This window comes from Brachycentrus maculatus, unplaced genomic scaffold (genome assembly GCF_059751285.1).
Source record: "Brachycentrus maculatus isolate JH-2025_06_01 unplaced genomic scaffold, ASM5975128v1 h1tg000055l, whole genome shotgun sequence".
NCBI lineage: Eukaryota > Metazoa > Arthropoda > Insecta > Trichoptera > Brachycentridae > Brachycentrus > Brachycentrus maculatus.
Window position 1 is genome coordinate 5,676,442 of NW_028280809.1, and position 21,059 is coordinate 5,697,500.

The 21,059-nt window shown below is 32.8% G+C and overlaps 1 protein-coding gene across 2 annotated transcripts in view; it reads left to right on the forward strand.

Annotated features, from left to right (window-relative positions):
- Window positions 1-21,059, forward strand: part of shg (DE-cadherin) — a 526,542-nt gene that overhangs the window by 491,610 nt on the left and 13,873 nt on the right. For both annotated transcript variants that reach the window (XM_088278247.1, XM_088278248.1), the window contains exons 14-21: window positions 3,966-4,154; window positions 4,733-4,888; window positions 8,549-8,746; window positions 9,521-9,737; window positions 10,978-11,196; window positions 12,646-12,870; window positions 13,543-13,673; window positions 14,237-14,372. In XM_088278247.1, the coding sequence (XP_088134373.1) occupies window positions 3,966-4,154; window positions 4,733-4,888; window positions 8,549-8,746; window positions 9,521-9,737; window positions 10,978-11,196; window positions 12,646-12,870; window positions 13,543-13,673; window positions 14,237-14,372 (1,471 nt within the window). The remainder of the gene's footprint in view (window positions 1-3,965; window positions 4,155-4,732; window positions 4,889-8,548; window positions 8,747-9,520; window positions 9,738-10,977; window positions 11,197-12,645; window positions 12,871-13,542; window positions 13,674-14,236; window positions 14,373-21,059) is intronic.

Here is a 21,059-nt window from a genome sequence, read left to right on the forward strand (position 1 = left end):
AGATATGCAATCGTATTGTTAACATCAAAGAATATTCGAGCAATATACAATATCTGAACACAAATCAGCCCTCCATTATCTCATTTTTATCAGCGAAATACAAAAAGCGTTCAAAAGAAAAATCTACACAATACAACTTCAGTTCAAAGAAGACGTCGTCAAAATGGTGGCTATTCATAACCTGAGCTGACAGGATATTCATATTTCAATTAAATAAATGAAATTCTCGAGACTGCGAAAACAATGGGGGATTATTGTGAAGACGATATTGCTATAAATATTACGTTATTTAGACGGTTTCAATGAAGGAATCATTAACCAGGGACAATAAAAATATTTACGCTTGCAATGATCGACCATAAACAGATTTAAGATTCTCTATAGCTAATTAAATCAATTATTTAAAAAAAAACGGTTTTTAGTATGTTGGTAATAAAATTATCTTCTCTTTGTTCTTTGAAGTTTTCGTTTTTTCTCTTTCGCAGGATTTATTATTATCATTAAATATTTTTCAAAGTAGAAAAAAAAAACAACAGAATTAAAACAGCGTGTACTGGTTAATATCTACAAAAATAATTCTTATTTTTATGAAGTTTTAGCGTTTTGAAATTGCTATTTTGGCAGCATTTCGTGACTCTTTGCAATATATTGAACGCAGTACGTGTCAAAAGTCTGCGTTATCGGAGGGATTGTATGACTAGGTGTATAGGTGTGAAAGAAGCGAGGAGTGTATGTCAGGACAGAAGAGTGTGGTGTTCCATTCTCTGCCTACCCCTTCGTAAAAACGATGTGATGGTAGTATGAATAGTAGTAGCTGTTTACAATAATGTATTCTTCGTGGTTTAAAAATACACGATAGAGATATTTTTGAAACATAAATGCAAATTATCACATTTCGGTAATTTCTAGTCTCCACAAAGGAGTGTCGAATGTCCTTTGAAGTATGATTCGGGTTCAGGACTGGATCGATGTGCCTGATGTCCGACAGTGGCCATTATTAGGTAGGTTCGGATTTTCCACTGCCCAGTCCGCCTAATAACGGTCAGGCATTTCTAGTAACCCAATGAAGGTTATTTAATGATCACATTAAGCGACTCTCGTCTCTCTCGGATTGTCCCTTTGGCACAGGTTATTACCCTTTATTTACGTAAGGAGACGATGTTACACAGTGCCGTGTTAAATCATTATAGATTAGAGAAGCCATCTATGTAAAATTAAAATATTATTCTTAAATATTAAATTAGCTGTTGGAGTGATGAGAATCGATATATCGACTCTGGTATACTCCAAAAGTGCGGCCCGTCGATTACCAAGGATAAATTTAGTGTGTTTCGGATTATTTATTAGTTCGGCATTAACTTTTTGGAATGAAATATTGATTTTTTTTAAAAATTAACATTTGTGTAATAAAATAAAACTCAAAAAGTAGTTTAGTACAAGTGTTTCATTTAAAAAAATAATAATTAGTTTACTTTGGCGGTCGAATTGGGAGGATGTGTCGTAGCATGCGTATTTCTTAATTTCCTTTGATAATATTCTCAAATTAACGAATTCAACTCATTATAAGTAAAATAAAAAATAGTTGAAAAATTAAAAAAAAAAAATCCCTACAATATTGGATTCGTCCAAAAGTTATGTTGAGAGCACACAAAAATGTTTGTTGTACTCAAATAGTAATAGTAACAATAAAATTAGAATGTTCAATAATTGCAAAACTTCTAGAATCAGTGTTAAAAAAAATCTTCAGAAAAAATAATTACTTCAAATTCATTTAAACTTTAATGTGTCTTTTTCGGAGAGGTACAGAGTAAGAAAGAAAACAACACAAGAAAAAAATGTATTAAAAAAACATTAATATTGATGCAAGCAATAATTTAAATCATTAAAATTAGTTGATTTTTTAAAAGGAATTTTGTAGGTAGGGGTTTGCCTGTATACATGTATGTTTATGAATAGCAAAACAAAAGCATGTATTTGAATACTGACATTTTACAAAAAATCAAAATGGTCATGATAATAATGATGAAAGAAAAAGTCCTCTCACCACAAAAAAAAAATACTAATAAAATTATATTAACTTAAACGTCTCAAAAGGTCAATAAATTGATAGGTATCTCGTTTCTCTAAGCAATCCCTTTAAAGGAAAAATATTTAAGAAAATAAATACATAAATCCTGGCCGAGTCCTCAAGGACGCAATATTAATCTGATAATGAAATCTAGTGTGATAAAAAAAGGAAAATGTTAACGTTTTTCTGTTCATTAATCTCTCACCGTAAAGGGATGGGAAAACAAGTAAAGTTTATAAGAGGAGAAAATGGAGAACTTATTCGTCGGAAAATCACTTTAAAAAATCTGTATAAAAAAGGTCCAGATGTTTGCAATTTACTATTCACACGTATGCGTGTTCAGATAATCGTTTGTCCGCCTCAACAGTTAAGCGGTTCGTACATTTGACTAACATGCTCGAGGTCTCGGGTTCAATTCACAGAAGGGCAGAAAATAAGTGTTTTTTCACTCCAATATTAATTTATTACTAACCATTAATTGTATCTAAAGGGAAGAGATGATCACCTTGCCTTTTTTTTTTTTTTTGAACCCGCAAATCCTCTATTTTTAGAAGCTTGTCTGCAGGTAGGATAGTAAGGATAGAGAAGGTTAACGTGAAAAATACACCACAAACACCCAGACTCATTGAAAATAAATATTTCTTGAATTTATTTTGTACTTTATACAATGAACTGTCAAATTAACGCTGCTCCCAATTTAATGCAGTGCCCTATGCTCAATAAGGGGGAGTAATAGTATTAGTAATAGTAGTACAGAATATTTTAAACGCGTCTTTAGGTTTCGGGCTCAATTACTGATTTGGTCAACAGTCGTTCACACTCGAAATATGGTATATTTGTATGGAGAAAACCAAACTCAAAATGTCGTCAAATAACAATTTTTGTACGAGTTGTAAGAGTTTATCGAAGAGCGAAGAGTGGTATCATCGTTAGCGTAGGGTTGTGGTTAATGTCGCTGACTCTACAAAGTCTCTAAGTTCGAACCCACTCGAACACAACTTGATTCTTATTTTTAATAACGGACCGCATAGGGTATACGAAAATATAATGAAATTGAAATGTTTTTGGATATAATAAAACGCAAATATTCCTCTTTCTTTATTTGTAAATCGGGATACTGAGAAGAGTAAAAGTTGTTTTTTTCTGTGTTTACTAGATACGCGCGGCTCATATTTATACTCGCTTTAACACAAGCGAGTGTAAACATGAGTTGTCGAGGCTTAGTTTGAATTGGCAAATAAAACATTAAATTTAATTATTTGTTTTTTGTATTCATTACACACTGTAATGCTTGTAATTACTTGATGTTTATTAAAATGTTGTTTATGTTAGTATATAAAACGTCGCCTAGTTTCATTGTCTACCGGTTTCGATGCGTACCATTTTTTTTGTCAGGATAATCACTGCACTATCGTGCAAAAAACACTTACCGACCTGCAAATTTATAAGATCGAATTATTAAGGAAGGAATTAATGCGTCTCGTAATCGGTAGAGAAAAATCTCAGTGTCAAAATATCGTAATTCGTATACTAACCAAACGAATATTTTGTTAAAATGTCCCACCGCGAAATACGTAGTTTAAATATGAATAAAACTTAATGTTAGTTGTTGATATTCATGTTGGTTTAATAGTTTCTTATTCTCTCTTTCGTATTTTATATTTTGATTTAAATACTTCAATAAAATACTCTCAGTTCGCTATGAAGTTGAAAACATAGACTCATTCATAGCGGTATTCTGAAAAGAATTACCATATAATATCATGTGTCATTTACATCGGAATTTTATTAACTTCTTTACGATATTCATATTCACGTCTAGACATTTGACGAGATTCGTATTATTACATTTATTTCAAATAACTTTTTATTGAACGTTTATTTTATTTTTGTACAGGGTGAAGCTCCCGCCACTGAAATTGGTCGCGTGTACGTGACGGATCCCGATGATTGGGATTTACCTGATAAACAGTTTAGGTGGCTGTCTTTCAGTGACAAGAGTCCACACTTCGACGTTCAAAGTGGAACTGGCATGATAACCATGAGTGAAGGAACGCCAAACGACACTTATTTGCTGAGATTCAACGTAAGTAGACATAAAATAATGCTTGTTAACATGTAAAGTATAAAGAACAACAAAAATCCTACACTTTATTGCAGTGTGAATGAACAAATATTTACAATATTGAATATTTATGAATCTGTAAATCGATGAAAGGCAAAGGAAGTAGGATAAGGTGAGGAGTTGAAAAAGAAGAGGTATAGGAAACAAGGAAGAATGATATGATGGACAATTGGGGTTCCAAGGATAAATAATAATGTTTCAAGCGTTTCTTGAAAGTTATTGAAGCTTGTGCATATTTCATACGAAGAGGAACATTATTCCATGATTTGGCAATATGGATAGATAAAGAAATAATTATAGAATGATGTGCCATGACAAGGGTGGAAAGTGTTATTTTCTGAGAAAAATGATGCGATAGATCCTGTACGGAAATGTATAAAAGGTGATCAACAAGACGTTTAAATGCGTTGGGGTCGTGAAGAATATTATAATGTAGTGAGAAAGAATTCAATATTATAATAAAAACATTTTTCGCTTTTTTTTAAATTGTTTTTCGTATTATTTAGGTAACGATATTAAATGCTTTTTCTATCATTTAGGTAACGGAAGTGAATGAACCTACAATACCTTTCCACTGGGTCGAAGCTACTGTCAATGTTACAGTCAGAGAAATTCCCCAAGAAGCCGTCGAAAAATCTGGTTCAATTCGTTTCATAAACGGTACCGCCGAGGACTTCATCACCGTACAACACAAAGTAAGTAGAATTAATTTTTAATAATGTATGTACACAAAATATCGCTTTTGTATTGTGTACCCGCGGCTTGATATCCTCGTATAACATTCTGGATTCAGCTTATTAAAAGTGAGGTTTGCTTATTTTACCCCCTAGCATATCTGCGTCCCTGGTCGCTTAGCGAGCTTTGTTTGACTTGCATACCTAGTTAAGCTATTGCAAATTTAGTATAAAGTATGCTTTTTATTTAAATCTACGAATCTTTTCATACTTAACGAATTTAAAACGACAAAAGAAACAACAATTTCCATCTTAATGCAGTTTTTGTTGAGTCTAGATGAACATTCGTTGTTTATTTTCGAGTGATTTTTCTCATTAATAATTCAGTGAAGATCTCGAATTAAATGAATATTTGAGATATTTGTGGATTTCATTGAGCAGGGAATATCAGTGCCGGTCGTTTGAATTTACTTCAGATAATGTCACAAAAGGGAATGCTTCCTAAAATTACTCACGTAAAAAGTCCGCCTCGGCGAAACAACACTTTGTGGTCCGCTCACTTATTAGTACGTTTTTTTATCACTAGTACCCACAGGTGGCTGCTCACGTATTAATACGTGTTCATCTTGCCTATCTCAGACATACTGGAGAAAAATAATTATATTTCTCCTGCAAGTGCACCTACGATGGACCCAACAGGAAGACTTTCAGTGGACATGAAAAAGCATAAAGTAGAGAAAACAGTTAGTGCTGTGAGCAAGAAAATTCCTCAGATACCATGTAGAGCAAAGATTCTCAAACTTGTTTTAATCGACGCCTATTTTTCAACGTCAATATTTTTCATCGCCTACCTTTGGAAAACTGTATCTTTATTTAAGATGATAGTAAATATTAGGCATATCTATGCGAATTTTTTATATTCACCGGTATGTATTTATGAAACATTGGTATGTTTATAATTGTAGGATTACTGGATATATTTAAGAGTTGCGTGTGTTTATTTGATGGTTAAACTCTCTTTGGCGTCTCTGTAAAATAAAAGTTTTTTCAATCTAATGATTTGTTATTATGAACTCAATAATGAGATTGATAATACATAAATATATGTGAGTTCCAAAAAAATCAGTCGTGTGGTTGTCAATCATGAGCAGAATGGTAAATATTATACTGTGTATAGTGATCACTTAACTAGCCTATGACAGATCATACGCCCTGTAAATACACACATTTTCATATTCTTCTTCGTCTCTGTTGACATGTCGAAAAGGTTAAACCAATGATTGAACGCTGGCACAGAAAAATGTTTCAATGGCTTTTTTTAATAGAAGTTGCATTTATTATTTACCTTGCTTGTTGTGTACAAGGTTTGTAGATTTACAACATTTTGAGTGTGTCCAAGTAATTGCTTACCAATCTGGATTATCTGCAATTTTAAAAGTTATTTATCATATTTTTTTTTGACAAATAGATGTCACTAGTGAAAATTCTAATGAATCTTGTACAATGTTTCAAAATTGGATCATATATATATCTAGAACTCTCAAGAATTTGATTGGTGGTGTTGTCGATCATGCGTAGAGTTTGTGAATGTTACACGTGTGTAAAGTAATCACTTAAATCAGCCTATGACGGTCATAAACCCCGTAAATGCCCAGACTTCCATATTCTTATCATCTAGGTTGAGATGTCAACAAATAATATTAAAAAATAACTCCTGTAATTGGAGATAACCGAGATTTGTATACAGATAATATAGAACATTTAGTGGATTTTTGTTTCTTCTAACTTAAAAAAAGGCGTTTTATTTTAATCCGTGTTTGGTAACAGGAGGGACAATGAGGCATAAAGGGCTGGTAAGGGCATTGGCACACAAAGTGTTGACAGGCGCGCGGTTCAACGTTTTTTCGTATTACGAGTATTTTTTTACGGGCGTGGATTCCTCTTTTCTCGTATATCTCTTCCCGATGTAGTACACGGTGTCCCTATTTATCCCCGCACAATAATAAGTCGCGTAAATAAGAGGAGAGAGGTGCGGTTGTGATCGATTCCGTTCCGCAGCGACGGTGAATCCCCGGAGCGGAAATTCCACTAGAGCGATCGCATATTCCCGTCAACCTTCCCTTTGTCGAAATAAACCATGGGAAATATTTGAGATATTTCCCCGACGTTCATCCCCTTGCACTTGTTGTGGGTGTGCTTGGTAAGAAAATCACGACTCTTGTTTATTTGAGTTCAGGAAGCGCAGGGATGCGAATGTACCAATTTATAAATATTGTATTTTAAAAATATTATTAAGTTTGTTGTATAGTTATCAGTTAAGAGTATAAATTTGATCACTTTAACCAGCCTGTGACAGGTTGTGAGCCCTGTAAATACTCAGACTTCCAAATCGTTCTTCATCTATGTTAAATTGTCAATTGAATAACACGATACTTTTTAAGAAATAGTAAAATTTAATCAGGTCAGGTTAGGAGTCGTAACAATCGGCGGGTATGTATGAGGAGATGCATGAACGTGGAAGAGGCGAAGAATGTTTGCAAGGACAAGTGGTGTGGCGCTCTATTCTCTCTACCCCTGCGGGGAAGCGGCGTGATGGTTAGTTAGTTAGTTAGTTAGTTAGTTAGTTAGTAAAATTTAATAAGTAAATCTAGTAATGGATAGTTTTTACCACAAAATGACTGTCGAATCATCTAATGAAATTATAAACAACTTCTTAGTGAAGAAAGCCAGATTTAAGAACAAGGATTTAAACACACTTTTTTCATATTATATCTACAATAGAATACAAGTGAATCAAATCAGATGAAAAGTTATTGTTAATTTTCATTACATTTATTATTCACTCCATTAGTTAAATGTCTAACCCAAATTTCTTTCGTCTTCTTTTCTTCTTATCCTTATCCAATCCCAATGATCCATTGGGAATTACATCGCATTGATATTTTATCTTGATAATTGAATGTAATCAAATCACATAAAGGCAAGGTGATCAGTTCTGCGTTTAATGTACCGGTCCAGCGTGATATTAAATAAAAATGAGAGAGAAAAAAATTTTTTTGGCAAACCCTAAAAATCGAACTCAGGATCACCGGCATGGTAGCTAAACATGGTAGTTAAACGCGCTCTCAACTGCACTTCATATGCCGTTATCAAACTTATTAATATTTCTTTTATTACACCTGAAAATATTTTTCAGTACTTAGTGCACAGTTAAAACGACTTTTAATAAAACAAATACCCCTTTTCTCACAAATTTTCTAACTTTTCAACTACCCTACAACGTTTTAAGAGTGTACAAATCTGGATTATCTCCAATAAGAGGAGTTATTATTTTTTCAATATTATTAATATTTAAAGCATTTACTTTGTGGTTAGTCATATAAACTATTTTTTTTACAAAAATGTTAATAACATTAGTATATAACCACTCACCGAGATTTTTATGTCAACCGATTGTCCTGACGAAGAGACGGGTACGTCTCGAAACCGGTAGACATAAAAATCTCGGTGAGTGGTTTTATACTAACATTATTAACATTTTTATAAAAAAATAAATAGGAGTTATTTTTTATATCATTTTTGACATCTCAACATAGATGAAGAACTCACCCTTTCCCACTACTCTACATTTATTTTCAAATGCATATAACGGCAGTTTTTAATAAAATATTTTGCTTTTAGGGTCTTAGCAAGAAGGACATTCTCCAACAAAGGCTCTCTATGATCCTAAACGCTACCTTGGAGAATGTGGACGTGTTTACAGTGTACAACAAGCCGACCGTCAATGAGTCCTTCCTTGACGTAAGGTTTTCCGCCCACGGGTCGCCATACTTTCCTGCCGAGAAGATGAACGCCCTAACGACGGCACATATGGACGAGGTTTGTAACTTGACGAAAAAAAAATACTAAACTCTTTAACTATTGCGTTTTAAAAAGGATTTTATTAGAATTTTTTTAATTATTTATTATTTTTGATTTTGAGAAAATGCACTATTGTAAAGCATTAAACTTTTCATTTTTTTGTTTATTTTTAGTTTGAGTTTTTCTTTATTTATACCACTATTTCTGTCTCAATAGATTTTTAAAAATAGTGTTATTTTCTATGTAAAACACTAATAAAAATGGATGGATTTTACCACAAAGTGACTGCCGAATCAACTCTAATGAGATTTTTTGAATATATTTATTAAATCTTAAAATAAGAGTTTTTGAGTGTTTAAAAAAACTGACCTTAAATTCAAAAAAGTTTTCTGTGTAGTATTTGTAGCCCATAAGTCAAATTCAATATTATATATTACTACAGCCGTTACTGCTAACGTAACGTAAAATTATTTTGAGCTATGTATTTATTGCTTTGCGGATTTGCCTACACCAGATACGGGCAATTCCGCAAAGGACCATTTTTGTACCCGTGTCAGGTACGAGCGAATCTGCAAAGGCCCATTTTGTGCCCGTATCTAGTACGGGCAAATCCGCAATGGCCCATTTTTTGCCCATACCAGGTAGGTCCATTTTTGTGCCCGTACCAGGTAGGGACAAATCCGCAAAGGCCCATTTTATTGCCCGTATGTGGTACAGACAATCGGGTGAACGGATTAATGAACCTTTGTGGAAATGAGTCATTTTTTATATTAATTTTCGTGTTTTTTTCAGCTCGAAGATCTGCTTGGTCTCAAGATTCACATGATTAGCATAGACGAATGTATAATGGAGAAAGTTCACTGTGAAGACTCTTGTCACAATGTTCTGGTCACTTCTCGAGTGCCGTTATCTGTCTACACTAATAAAACAAGTTTCATCGGAGTCTCCGCCAAAGTCAGTCCTGAATGCACCTGCGAGGCAACTGAATCCCCCATCTGCTTCAATGGAGGTAAGGACAATTTAGAAGGTGTATTTTCTATTTATGCTCGAAATATTTTGGGAATTGGCACAGTCTGTGATCGAGGAATTTATTTATTTATTTGCTTATGATCTTTTGTTTACAATTCACTTCACAGCATTTCGTAGTACATGCATTCATTTGAACACTCACATTATACATGTATAAATATATATGATTGACATTTTTTCACATCTTTCATATCGCTCACTCCTTTCAACAACGTGATATGTCAAAAAACTTGACTTTTCTGGGGATCGTTTTTAAAGTTGAAAAATAGAATAAAATGTATTAAAAATAAATATCAAGCCACTTATTGAACTATTTACTATGCAACAGATCTTTTTAGGTAAAACCTGAATGTTTTTTATCCATTTGAAAAATATTGGGCATATTAAAAAAAAAAATCAATACCTTTTCTTCAAAATACAAAAACAACACTTTCTGCCCTGTAGCGTGTAAATATTGAGTTAAAAATAGGCCGCTTTTGCTGAGATAAAGTACATTTTCTTGGCATTCCGAAAACACGCACAACTGAAAATTGACGATTTTGAAAGGAGTGAGCGATATGTTGAGATTTCAATATATGTAAATAACCCTTAAGTTGATAAACCAAGATTTGTGAACAAAGATTTGGACACACTCCAAATACGGTGGATTTTTTAATCAATCATCTTGCACCGGATTCATCGTAAGATATTATAGATGTCTCAACTTCATACGAAACATCTATCGTTCCTTTTAATACGAAAAAATATGGAAGTCTGAGCATTTCAGGGCTTACGACCTGGCATTTGGCTGGCTTAAACGATCACTTTATAAACATGTGTAACGCTCACCATTCTGCCCATTATTGAACATCCATATAGCATTAATTTTTGTTACCGTTATTTTATTTTATTTTATTTATTAATGTTCACAAACAATGAAAAACATATTACAAGAAATGAAATACAGTGCAATACAAATCGTTACAATGTCAATCAATTAGATGAGAACACAACAAACTTACAGAAACAAATACTGGTGAAATCAATTTCATATTGATTTCACCAATCTGGTAAAACACCTCTTGTATTTCTCCATGCCATCATTAAAAATGCAATGATCTCAGAACTTTCCACATGTGGATACAATTTTCGATACATTTGGAAGTATAGCTGATCGTGGCGCCACCAGTTGAGAAATTGTCATCGTATGATGTTTACTCATCTCGCTTTGTTCTCGACAGGAACTCGTTTCTCGGACAGATGCGAATGTCCTCCGGGACTCACGGGTCCTCGCTGCGAGCAGACCTCTGTGGGCTTCCACGGAGACGGTTGGGCTCTGTATCCTTCGCCGAAGGCCTGCGCGGAAGGCCGTCTGTCCGTCACCATCGCTTCCGCCGCGGACACTGGACTCGTATTCTACGCAGGACCCCTGAGACACAACCCCCTTCTACAAGTCCAAGGTAATTAGCCATTCTGATTTGACTCCTTTGTGTTTAATGTGTCTATTTATAATAATATTGAATAATATTTATTTTAAAAAATTAAACACTTGTATAATATGTGTAACCACTTATTGAGTTTTTTTTTCATTTCACATGACTAGTTTCGAAAACCATAGTTGTCTTCATCGACAGGTGACATGTAAAACTATTATTATGATTAAAACGGTGTTCGTTAAAACAGTTTTAATAACCATCTGTCGATGAAAACGACTGCATAGTTTTCGAAATTAGTCGTTTGTAATGAATTAAATCTCAAGTGGTATTATACAAAAGTTTTTTTTAAATAATTAAATCATCATGTCATTCCACAAGGATAATGCCGAATCAGTAAATAACATATGTATTTATTTTTTGTATAAAAAAAAATCATCTGGTGTATGGTTATATAAGACTCTCCTTGTCATTCATCGTTCATATTGTGTAAAACTACTTAAAATTATAATTAATTTATTATTAGATTAAAACCAATATTTTTAGCTTTTCCACTTTTTTATTTGACCAGCGACCGGGTTTCGTCGTTACCGACATCATCAGACTGGTCTATATTTAAACCAATATTTTTAGCTTTTCCACTTTTTTATTTGACCAGCGACCTGGTTTCGTCGTTACCGACATCATCAGATGTCGGTAACGACGAAACCCGGTCGCTGGTCAAATAAAAAAGTGGAAAAGCTAAAAATATTGGTTTTAATCTAATAATAAATTAAAAATGCAATTCCATCACGAAGTGTCAGTGGATAATATAAATCTATTAAAATTATAATTATTGTGTGTGGTTTTACACAAAGATAACGATGAATGATAAGGATAGTGTTATTCGTTACTGGCATCTTCAGACTGGCTTGAAAAAAATCGATGTTTATGTTATGTCACAACAAGGCAAGGGTTGAAAACCATGATTTTGTAAAAAAATCGCAAAATAAATATGAATTTAATTGGCATATTATAATAATAAAATTACATATAAAATATTTTGTAAGTTATTATTATCTTAGAGTTTTCAGCAAGATTTTTTAAACAGATTTTTTTCAGTTGTATTTAAATTGTACATTATTTTTATCAGCTCAAATTCCATGTCTTTAAATAAATTTATTTTTTTAATAAAATTTCCATAATTAAATTCTCAATTGATGGTGTTAGAAAAAATATTTTAAAAATATGATATTCAACCCTGCCCAATTGTATATAAGTATATAGGCAAATTTCGTATTGTCTTCTACCAGTCTGGTGATGTCAGTAACGAAGAAACCCAGTCATTGTTCAAATTAAATTAAATAAAAAAAATCTAATTTGTGTAATTTCATCGAGAAATATCAATATAAAACTTATTGTTTTTTGTTTATACGTTTATTTATTGATTAGTCTCTTTAGTAGTTTTGGCATGACAAATATTTTATTTTATTTTAGATTTCTTGTCATTGGAGCTGGTCAATGGTAATCCCGTCATGCTTGTCAACTATGGATCAGGAACTACAAGAATCGAACATAAACACATAAAAGTAAACGATGGCCAGCCCCATTTGATCGAGATTGTCTTATTGAAGACAAGCATCGAGATGTTTGTGGACAAATGCAAGATGTCTACCTGCATGAATCTGGCAGCGCCGACTGGACCAAACGAATTTTTAAATGGTAAGAATCAATTTTGTTGTTGTAATTCTATGTGTACTCCCACTGCTCACATATGGATTCTAGACATTTACCCTAACAAAACGAATAATAAATTAAATTATTTGATTATTGTTATTAAAAAAAAATATTTTGAATTCTGCAAGTAATACTGTAGAACTTCGATATAACGGACTAATTAGGGAGAGGGGGTGTCCGTTGAAACCGAAAGTCCGTTATATAAAAATAAGTATAAAATAAATGGTAAAACTTTTTTTTTAAATGTAAGCTGTAGGTATATGTTAAGATATAAATAAACAATACAAAACACAAAAAAATATTATTGTCTTCGGGCACTCGCCGTGAAGTGACGTTGCTGTTTGACACTTGAATTTAAGCATGTGTAATATAAATATTTATTTTTTTGTACATTTGACCGAAATTTTGTCCACTATATCCGAAATTCGTTATATAGAGGTCCGCAATATCGCAGTTTTACTGTACTTAATTTACTTAATGTACTTAAAAGGCGAAACAATTGTCACAATATATTTTTTTATGTGTTTTTGTTAATAAAATACAACTTAGTAGACTCAAAAATCTGTGTTTGATTTAAAATTAATACATAAATTAAAATGGAGTTCTACAAATTAAACGCCAAATCAATAAATACTTAATTTTTGTTTGTTTTCCTAGTGAATGGACCACTTCAAGTTGGAGGAGCCAATATAAATCTTCAGACTGTAGGAAGATCGTTTGGCTGGACGCATATACCGACGGATACTGGTTTCACTGGCTGCATTAGTAACTTGACATTCAACGAACAGGTAATTAGAGCCAATATTTTGAATAGTTTTGTATTAATTTTCAACCCTTACATAATGTATAAGGAATAAAGAAAGAGCTTATACCATTTCCGCTCCCTATCAGAGGTGAGGGGTGAGGGGTGATTGTTTACAAAAGGGATGCTGATAAAAAATAAAATTAAATTAAAACATGTACATATTTCATTTGAGAATGTTTATGTTAAAAGTCATAAAACGATAGCACACATTCAAAACTAAACGTCAGTGTTAAAGCTGCCTTTATATTTGCTTATGAACACAATGTACTAAAAAAATTGCCATCCTCTTTATTCGATCAACCATTTTAGACTGTCTAAAACCGTGTTATTAGATATTGACTTCTCAACATAGATGAAGAAGATAGGGTATATAATAAAGTCTGGACATTTTCACGACTTACGACGTGCTATAGGCTGTTTTAAGGGATCACTTTATACACGTGTTACAATCACTATTCTAGCCGTGATTGACGACCACATTATTAATTTTTTGGAACTTGTATATATATATATATATATCTTATACATACTTATGTTTTTTTTTAGACTTATCATCTGGGCTTGCCAAGTGCTTCAAAGAACGTGGATCCTGGATGCCAGCTAAGCATGGCTAAAGCTGTTTCCTTCGGCATCGACACTAACTTCTTGGTGGCCATCTTCATCTGTATCCTTGTCCTACTCAGTAAGTATTTTTTTCATTATTTGTTTTATTTGATCAACCCTACAATACTAAACTATCGTAAAAATTACGACGGCAAAATGACAATTCCTGGAAGAAAAAAATAGTCGCTTAATTTCTGCGCCCTCTGCTTCAGATTACCTTCCTAATGTACCTTTATCTTTTTTCATTATTACGTTACCCTCATCCGCACCCAATAGTGCATAGGGCACTGCATCAAATCGATGCATTGTTAAGTTGATTATTAATTAAGGTGATCAGCCTTATGCTTCAGAAACTTTTCCAGGGTAATACATATAATATTATTTTTTGACATCTCATCAAAGATGAAGAAGAATATGGAAGTCTGGGCATTTACGGGGCTTACGACCGTCATAGGCTGGTTTGAGTGATCACTTTACACACGTGTAACATTCACCAATTCTACCCATTATTGACAACCACACTACTCAAATTCTTGGAAGTTCTATATATATGAACCAATTTAGAAACCTTGTTCATGAATCACTAAAACTTCACTAGAGACATCTATTGGTGAGATGTAAAGAAGCTTTTTATTAAGCAGAAACTCTTATATTAGTATGTGAGATCCGAATCCCGGATTATAATCACACACATGAGAAACGCCAGAAAATACCATTTTCATTTTTATTATTAAGCTTATAATTTGACCAGATAATTTATTTACAACATTTTGAGTGTGTCCAAATACTTGTTCACAAAATCTGGATTATCTCCAATTACAGGAGTTATTTTCATATTATTTTTTGACATCTCATCAAAGATGAAGAAGAATATGGAAGTCTGGGCATTTACGGGGCTTACGACCGTCATAGGCTGGTTTGAGTGATCACTTTACACACGTGTAACATTCACCAATTCTACCCATTATTGACAACCACACTACTCAAATTCTTGGAAGTTCTATATATATGAACCAATTTAGAAACTAGTGAAGTTTTAGTGATTCATGAACAAGGTTTCTAAATTGGTTCATATATATAGAACTTCCAAGAATTTGAGTAGTGTGGTTGTCAATAATGGGTAGAATTGGTGAATGTTACACGTGTGTAAAGTGATCACTCAAACCAGCCTATGACGGTCGTAAGCCCCGTAAATGCCCAGACTTCCATATTCTTCTTCATCTTTGATGAGATGTCAAAAAATAATATGAAAATAACTCCTGTAATTGGAGATAATCCAGATTTTGTGAACAAGTATTTGGACACACTCAAAATGTTGTAAATAAATTATCTGGTCAAATTATAAGCTTAATAATAAAAATAAAAATGGTATTTTCTGGCGTTTCTCATGTGTGTGATTATAATCCGGGATTCGGATCTCACATACTAATATAAGAGTTTCTGCTTGATAAAAAGCTTCTTTACATCTCACCAATAGATGTCTCTAGTGAAGTTTTAGTGATTCATGAACAAGGTTTCTAAATTGGTTCATATATATAGAACTTCCAAGAATTTGAGTAGTGTGGTTGTCAATAATGGGTAGAATTGGTGAATGTTACACGTGTGTAAAGTGATCACTCAAACCAGCCTATGACGGTCGTAAGCCCCGTAAATGCCCAGAATTCCATATTCTTCTTCATCTTTGATGAGATGTCAAAAAATAATATGAAAATAACTCCTGTAATTGGAGATAATCCAGATTTTGTGAACAAGTATTTGGACACACTCAAAATGTTGTAATACATATAAAATTAATATTAAAGTAAAAAACATTTGTATTTATTAAGTCCCCCTGGAACCATAAAATATTTTATAAAAAACGTATTAAAAAAAAAAAAAACGATATTTTTTTTTACACGGATGTTGAAAGTATGAAGATTCTTTACCACCTAAACAACATTATTTTCGAACGAAACAAATTTCACGTGTTACTTTAGTAAAAAAAAAAAAAATGACGCACGAGCGATACGGGGCTCTTGTGACGTCTTTTGACGTTATTGTCTATCAACTGTTGTAACGGTTTGAATCGGCCGTTGTATTTTTTTTATTGTTTTAATATTCTTACAAAAAATTGTACTTAATTATAAAAAAATCTGGTAACGCTGGGTCTCTATAAAATATATTGCAAAATGTATCGAAATTTTTCAATTCAAAATATATTTATAAAACTATTCAATGGAGTATTAATATAAAAAATATCCGGCGACATCTTATATTGAGAAACTCTTACTTGCAAATGTATACAAAGAGTCATAAATGGGTGTATTGACTAACTAACTAACTAACCATCACACCGCTTCCCCGCAGGGGTAGGTAGAGAGAATAGAACGCCATACCACTCTGTCTTTGCAAACATTCTTCGCCTCTTCCACGTTCATGCATCTCCTCATACATACCCGCCGAATGTTACGACTCCAATCGTGTGTATTGTGGGTGTATTGTGTTTTAAAAAATCTGGTTTTGTACATTGTAAATAAATATAAATATAATAAAATGAGTATTGTTATTAAAAAATGACCATTACATTCGAAACAAAACATATTTGTAAAAATACTCAATGGAATATTATTACTTAAAATTATCTGGCGACATCTTATGTTGAGAACCTTTGACTTGCAAAGGATATAAAAAGGGCTATAAATGGGTGTATTGTTTTTTTTAAACAGATACATTGGCCATTATAAATAAGTATTGTTATTGAGAATTTTTCTTTTACATTAAAAACAAAATATATTTGTAAAAAATATTCAATAGAATATTACTGAAAATTATCTGGTGACATCTTATGTTGAGAACCTCTGACTTGTAAAGAATATAAAAATATCAAAAATAATGTATTTTTTAACAAATTTGTCTGGTTTATTGTGCATTGTAAATAAGTATTGTTATTGAAAAAAGTTACCATTACGTTCAAAACGAAATAAACTTAACTTAAAACTTAAAATATTCAGCAGAATATTAATACTACAAATTATCTGACGACATTTTATGTTGAGAACCTCTGACTTGCAAAGGATATAAAACGGGTTAAAAATGGGTGTATTGTTTAAAAAAAATTGTTATTGAGAAATAAAATAAAGAAAAAAAATCCGAGGATTTTTCACCTACTTTTTGAATGATAACCCAAAGGTAGGGCGGTTAAAAATTAATTTCACCCAGTGGTATAACTTTTTATTTTATTTAATACTGTTTTTTCTTCACCCAGTTGAACGTTTGGCTTTATGTGCCGACAGTTAATAGGTTTCGCGAAGTTAGCGAAGTTTTATTATCCAGCCCCGCCGAACTGCCCGGCGTGGAATTATTAGCATATCGATTTTCCATTTGTTTATTCTTCCGGAATATGTTGTTTTAGTTCACGTGGATGCCAGTCATACTTTCGCGTATCCACCTATAAGGGCATTATCTTTTTTCATTCGGGTCTCATACCCGAACCTATAAGAAAATATTATTAAATCGCCATTTTGATTCCGAGTTCGCAACTTCGACGACATCGGAGCGAAAACATACGAAATTGTTATTTTTACGTTGTGAACTTTATTCGTTGCGTGATGTGTACCACTTCAATTATTTGCTCGCATATGTATATCATGTAGAGTTTAGTCTGGAGCTTCTCAAAGTGCGGTCAAACAGCATAAACCATGCTTTAAATAACAACATTTTGTATCCAATTACTGTAATTATAATCCAGGATTCGGACCTCACATACTAATATAAGAGTTTCTGCTTAGTAAAAAGATTATTTACGTCTCACCAATAGATGTCTCTAGTGAAGTTCTAGTGATTCAAGAACAAGGTTTCTAAATTGGTTCATATATATAGAACTTCCAAGAATTTGAGTAGTGTGGTTGTCAATAATGGGTAGAATTGGTGAATGTTACACGTGTGTAAAGTGATCACTTAAACCAGCCTATGACGGTCGTCAGCCCCGTAAACGCCCAGACTTCAATATTCTTCTTCATCTTCGAAGAGATGTCAAAAATAATACGAAAATAACTCCTGTAATTGGAGACAATCCAGATTTTATGAACAAGTGTTTGGACATACTAAAAATGTTGTAAATAAATAAAAAAAATCGTGTTTTATGTTGTTGAATTTTTAATCGGTTTCGTGTTGGTGTGAGTATACTTTAAAATTTTTTTAAATTTTAAAAATAATACTTGGTTTCGCTTACATTCAGGCTCCGTAAAATATTAAGCGTTTCAAAAGGGTTGCTTCCCCAAAAAAGTTTGAGAACCGCCAATTTAGGGTATGTCATATTCAAAATATAAGAGGGAAAATCCTGTTTAGACGGATTTTTACGTACAACAGTGTAGCGTGTACGAATTTCAATTTCGGGAGCTTAATTTTTTCCAACAAAATGCTGTATATTATCTTTAATGAGTGAGGAAGTTGAAATCATTTTCAGCAAATTGTTATTTGGTTCTCATAATACGACACGTAATTCATACGTACTGGCACACGAAAAAATACTTGAAAACGTTATGTTAAAATTGAGATTTATTTGCGAGGGGTTTGATTTCTTCGACGAATCTTTTTCTCTTGACGCGTATTATTCTTTTAATTTCCGCACCACTCAAAAACGATATCAAATAATTAATCAGTTTATTTTGAAAGGCTAATAAAATTTGCGATACATTTGATAACAAATAAGTCAGGTCCTCCTGACGTTGACTATCACTTAGAGTGTGTTGCCTACTTTCAAAATCCGCCAGATCTAATTTTATAAGATTAAAAAATAAATACTCTGTCGGAATCCCAATTGTGGGTTTTATTGTTTCAAATATTTATGTACATGAAAAACCTGATAAAAATACTTAAAAACAGCTTTGTATTTCAAATTCTCCTATATTCATGAAACTTGCCTTCTGACCCATATTGGCTAATCAGAGAGCGGGGATAGGTCGAAAATTAAGATGGCGTCATTATCGGTTTGTGTTTCGTATATAAATCCTGAAAAAATTCTTTAAAAAAATGGGAAAATTCTCAATTTCATAATATTTTATCTAATGATAGACATAAATGTTACCATAAATTTGAAAACATAACTTTCAAACATTTCAAACACTTTGAAACATAAATGTTACCTGGAGAATTTTGCATTTTTTGGAAAATCGACTTACATGGATCTGGCGGAATTTAAAAGTAGGCAACACTCTTGTCCTTGTCTCGGGCAGCTCTAAACTGCGCCTCGATGGTCCTGATCCCAGTCCAATCTCGTATATTCCGGAGCCAGGAGATCTGTCTTCTGCCCATACCTGGTCGACCCTCTGTTTTGCCTTTTATGATTAGGTGCAATAGCTAGTACTTCTCTCCTCTTAGCACATGCCCCAGATAGAAAATCTTCCGGACCTTAATATCAGTCAGAAATAGTCTCCCTCCTCTTGCTTTTTAGAGCACATTTGCGTTGTTGACCATATCGGTCCATGGAATTTGTAGCATTGTACGATGTATCCAGATTTCGAATGCCTCTTTTCGGTTCAAAGTCCTAATCTTGAGGGTCCACGATTCAACTCCGTATAAAAGTACTTACCAAACATAACACCAAAACACCTATTTATATATACGAGTATGTGTATATATATACATATCGTAGTCATACAGGAGAAAGTGACCAAGTGCATTTTTTTACAAAAACGTGATCATTGACTCTTTGATATCTCACTTGCTGTATATTGCCTTGAAATAAATCCCAAATGATTTAAAACTTGGAAGTATAATAAATTGACTTTTTAAAAATGACTAACTTTATTGATGCTTATTTCCTTGCCAAGCAAAATTACGTTTTGCAAGTTGGTCACTTTCTCCTGTACGACTACGATATATTTATATAGCATATCAAAATTATTTTCAATTTTTTTGAGAACGTAATCTTATCCTAGAACTGAGTGTAAAATTTACTCAATTTTATTTATTACACAGAGTACACAATACATTTTAATACATCCCATAAAAATTGTAGTGTGTGGATGAAAGACTGTAAAATTGTCATTTTCTCTTCGTTTTATGCTTCATCTCGTAAAAGAAGACAAGGTCGAAGTATTATTACAATTTTGAAACGCAAGGCTGAAAATCTTCGTGGACAAGTTGAGATTAAATCACATCTAAATATTCCAACTATGAATAGCCCTATCTCTGAAGCGGTACAAATTCTAAAAGCTTTTTTTGTTTTTTTTTTGTGTGTTTGTTGAATTTCACTAAAGCTCTAGCAGCTAATCTCTTTTACACATATCTTCTTTTTATAGCTTCAATATAGGAATAACGAATAAATATTGACTTTAGTATTCCATCTCGCTACTGGGAAGCTTTCAAACCCTTATCCTTATTTTACAAAGAATCAGTAGTCGATGTTTACGCAAGGACTACTGTATATAGAATATACATAGAGTATGAAACTAACGCACGATAGGATCGTACGTTTTAGTTCATTGATTTTTGCGGACAAATTTTTACGCACTTTAATTTTGCGGAGACTGATACTATGATAAATAATTCCGCAAAAAAATGTCATAGTATTAAAAATGTAATTATGACAGCTGTCATTTATCGTATGTGTTGCGATATGGCTATCAATAGGCTAAAAAAAGTTATATAGCTTCAAATGGGTTTTTTGACTTTTCTACTGACATTTGACAAATAGCAAGTAAACAATTTTTTTTCTTTTGTGTTTTATTTGATTAGTGACCGGGTTTGGTTCTCACCGACATCATCAGACTGGTCTGACGTTATT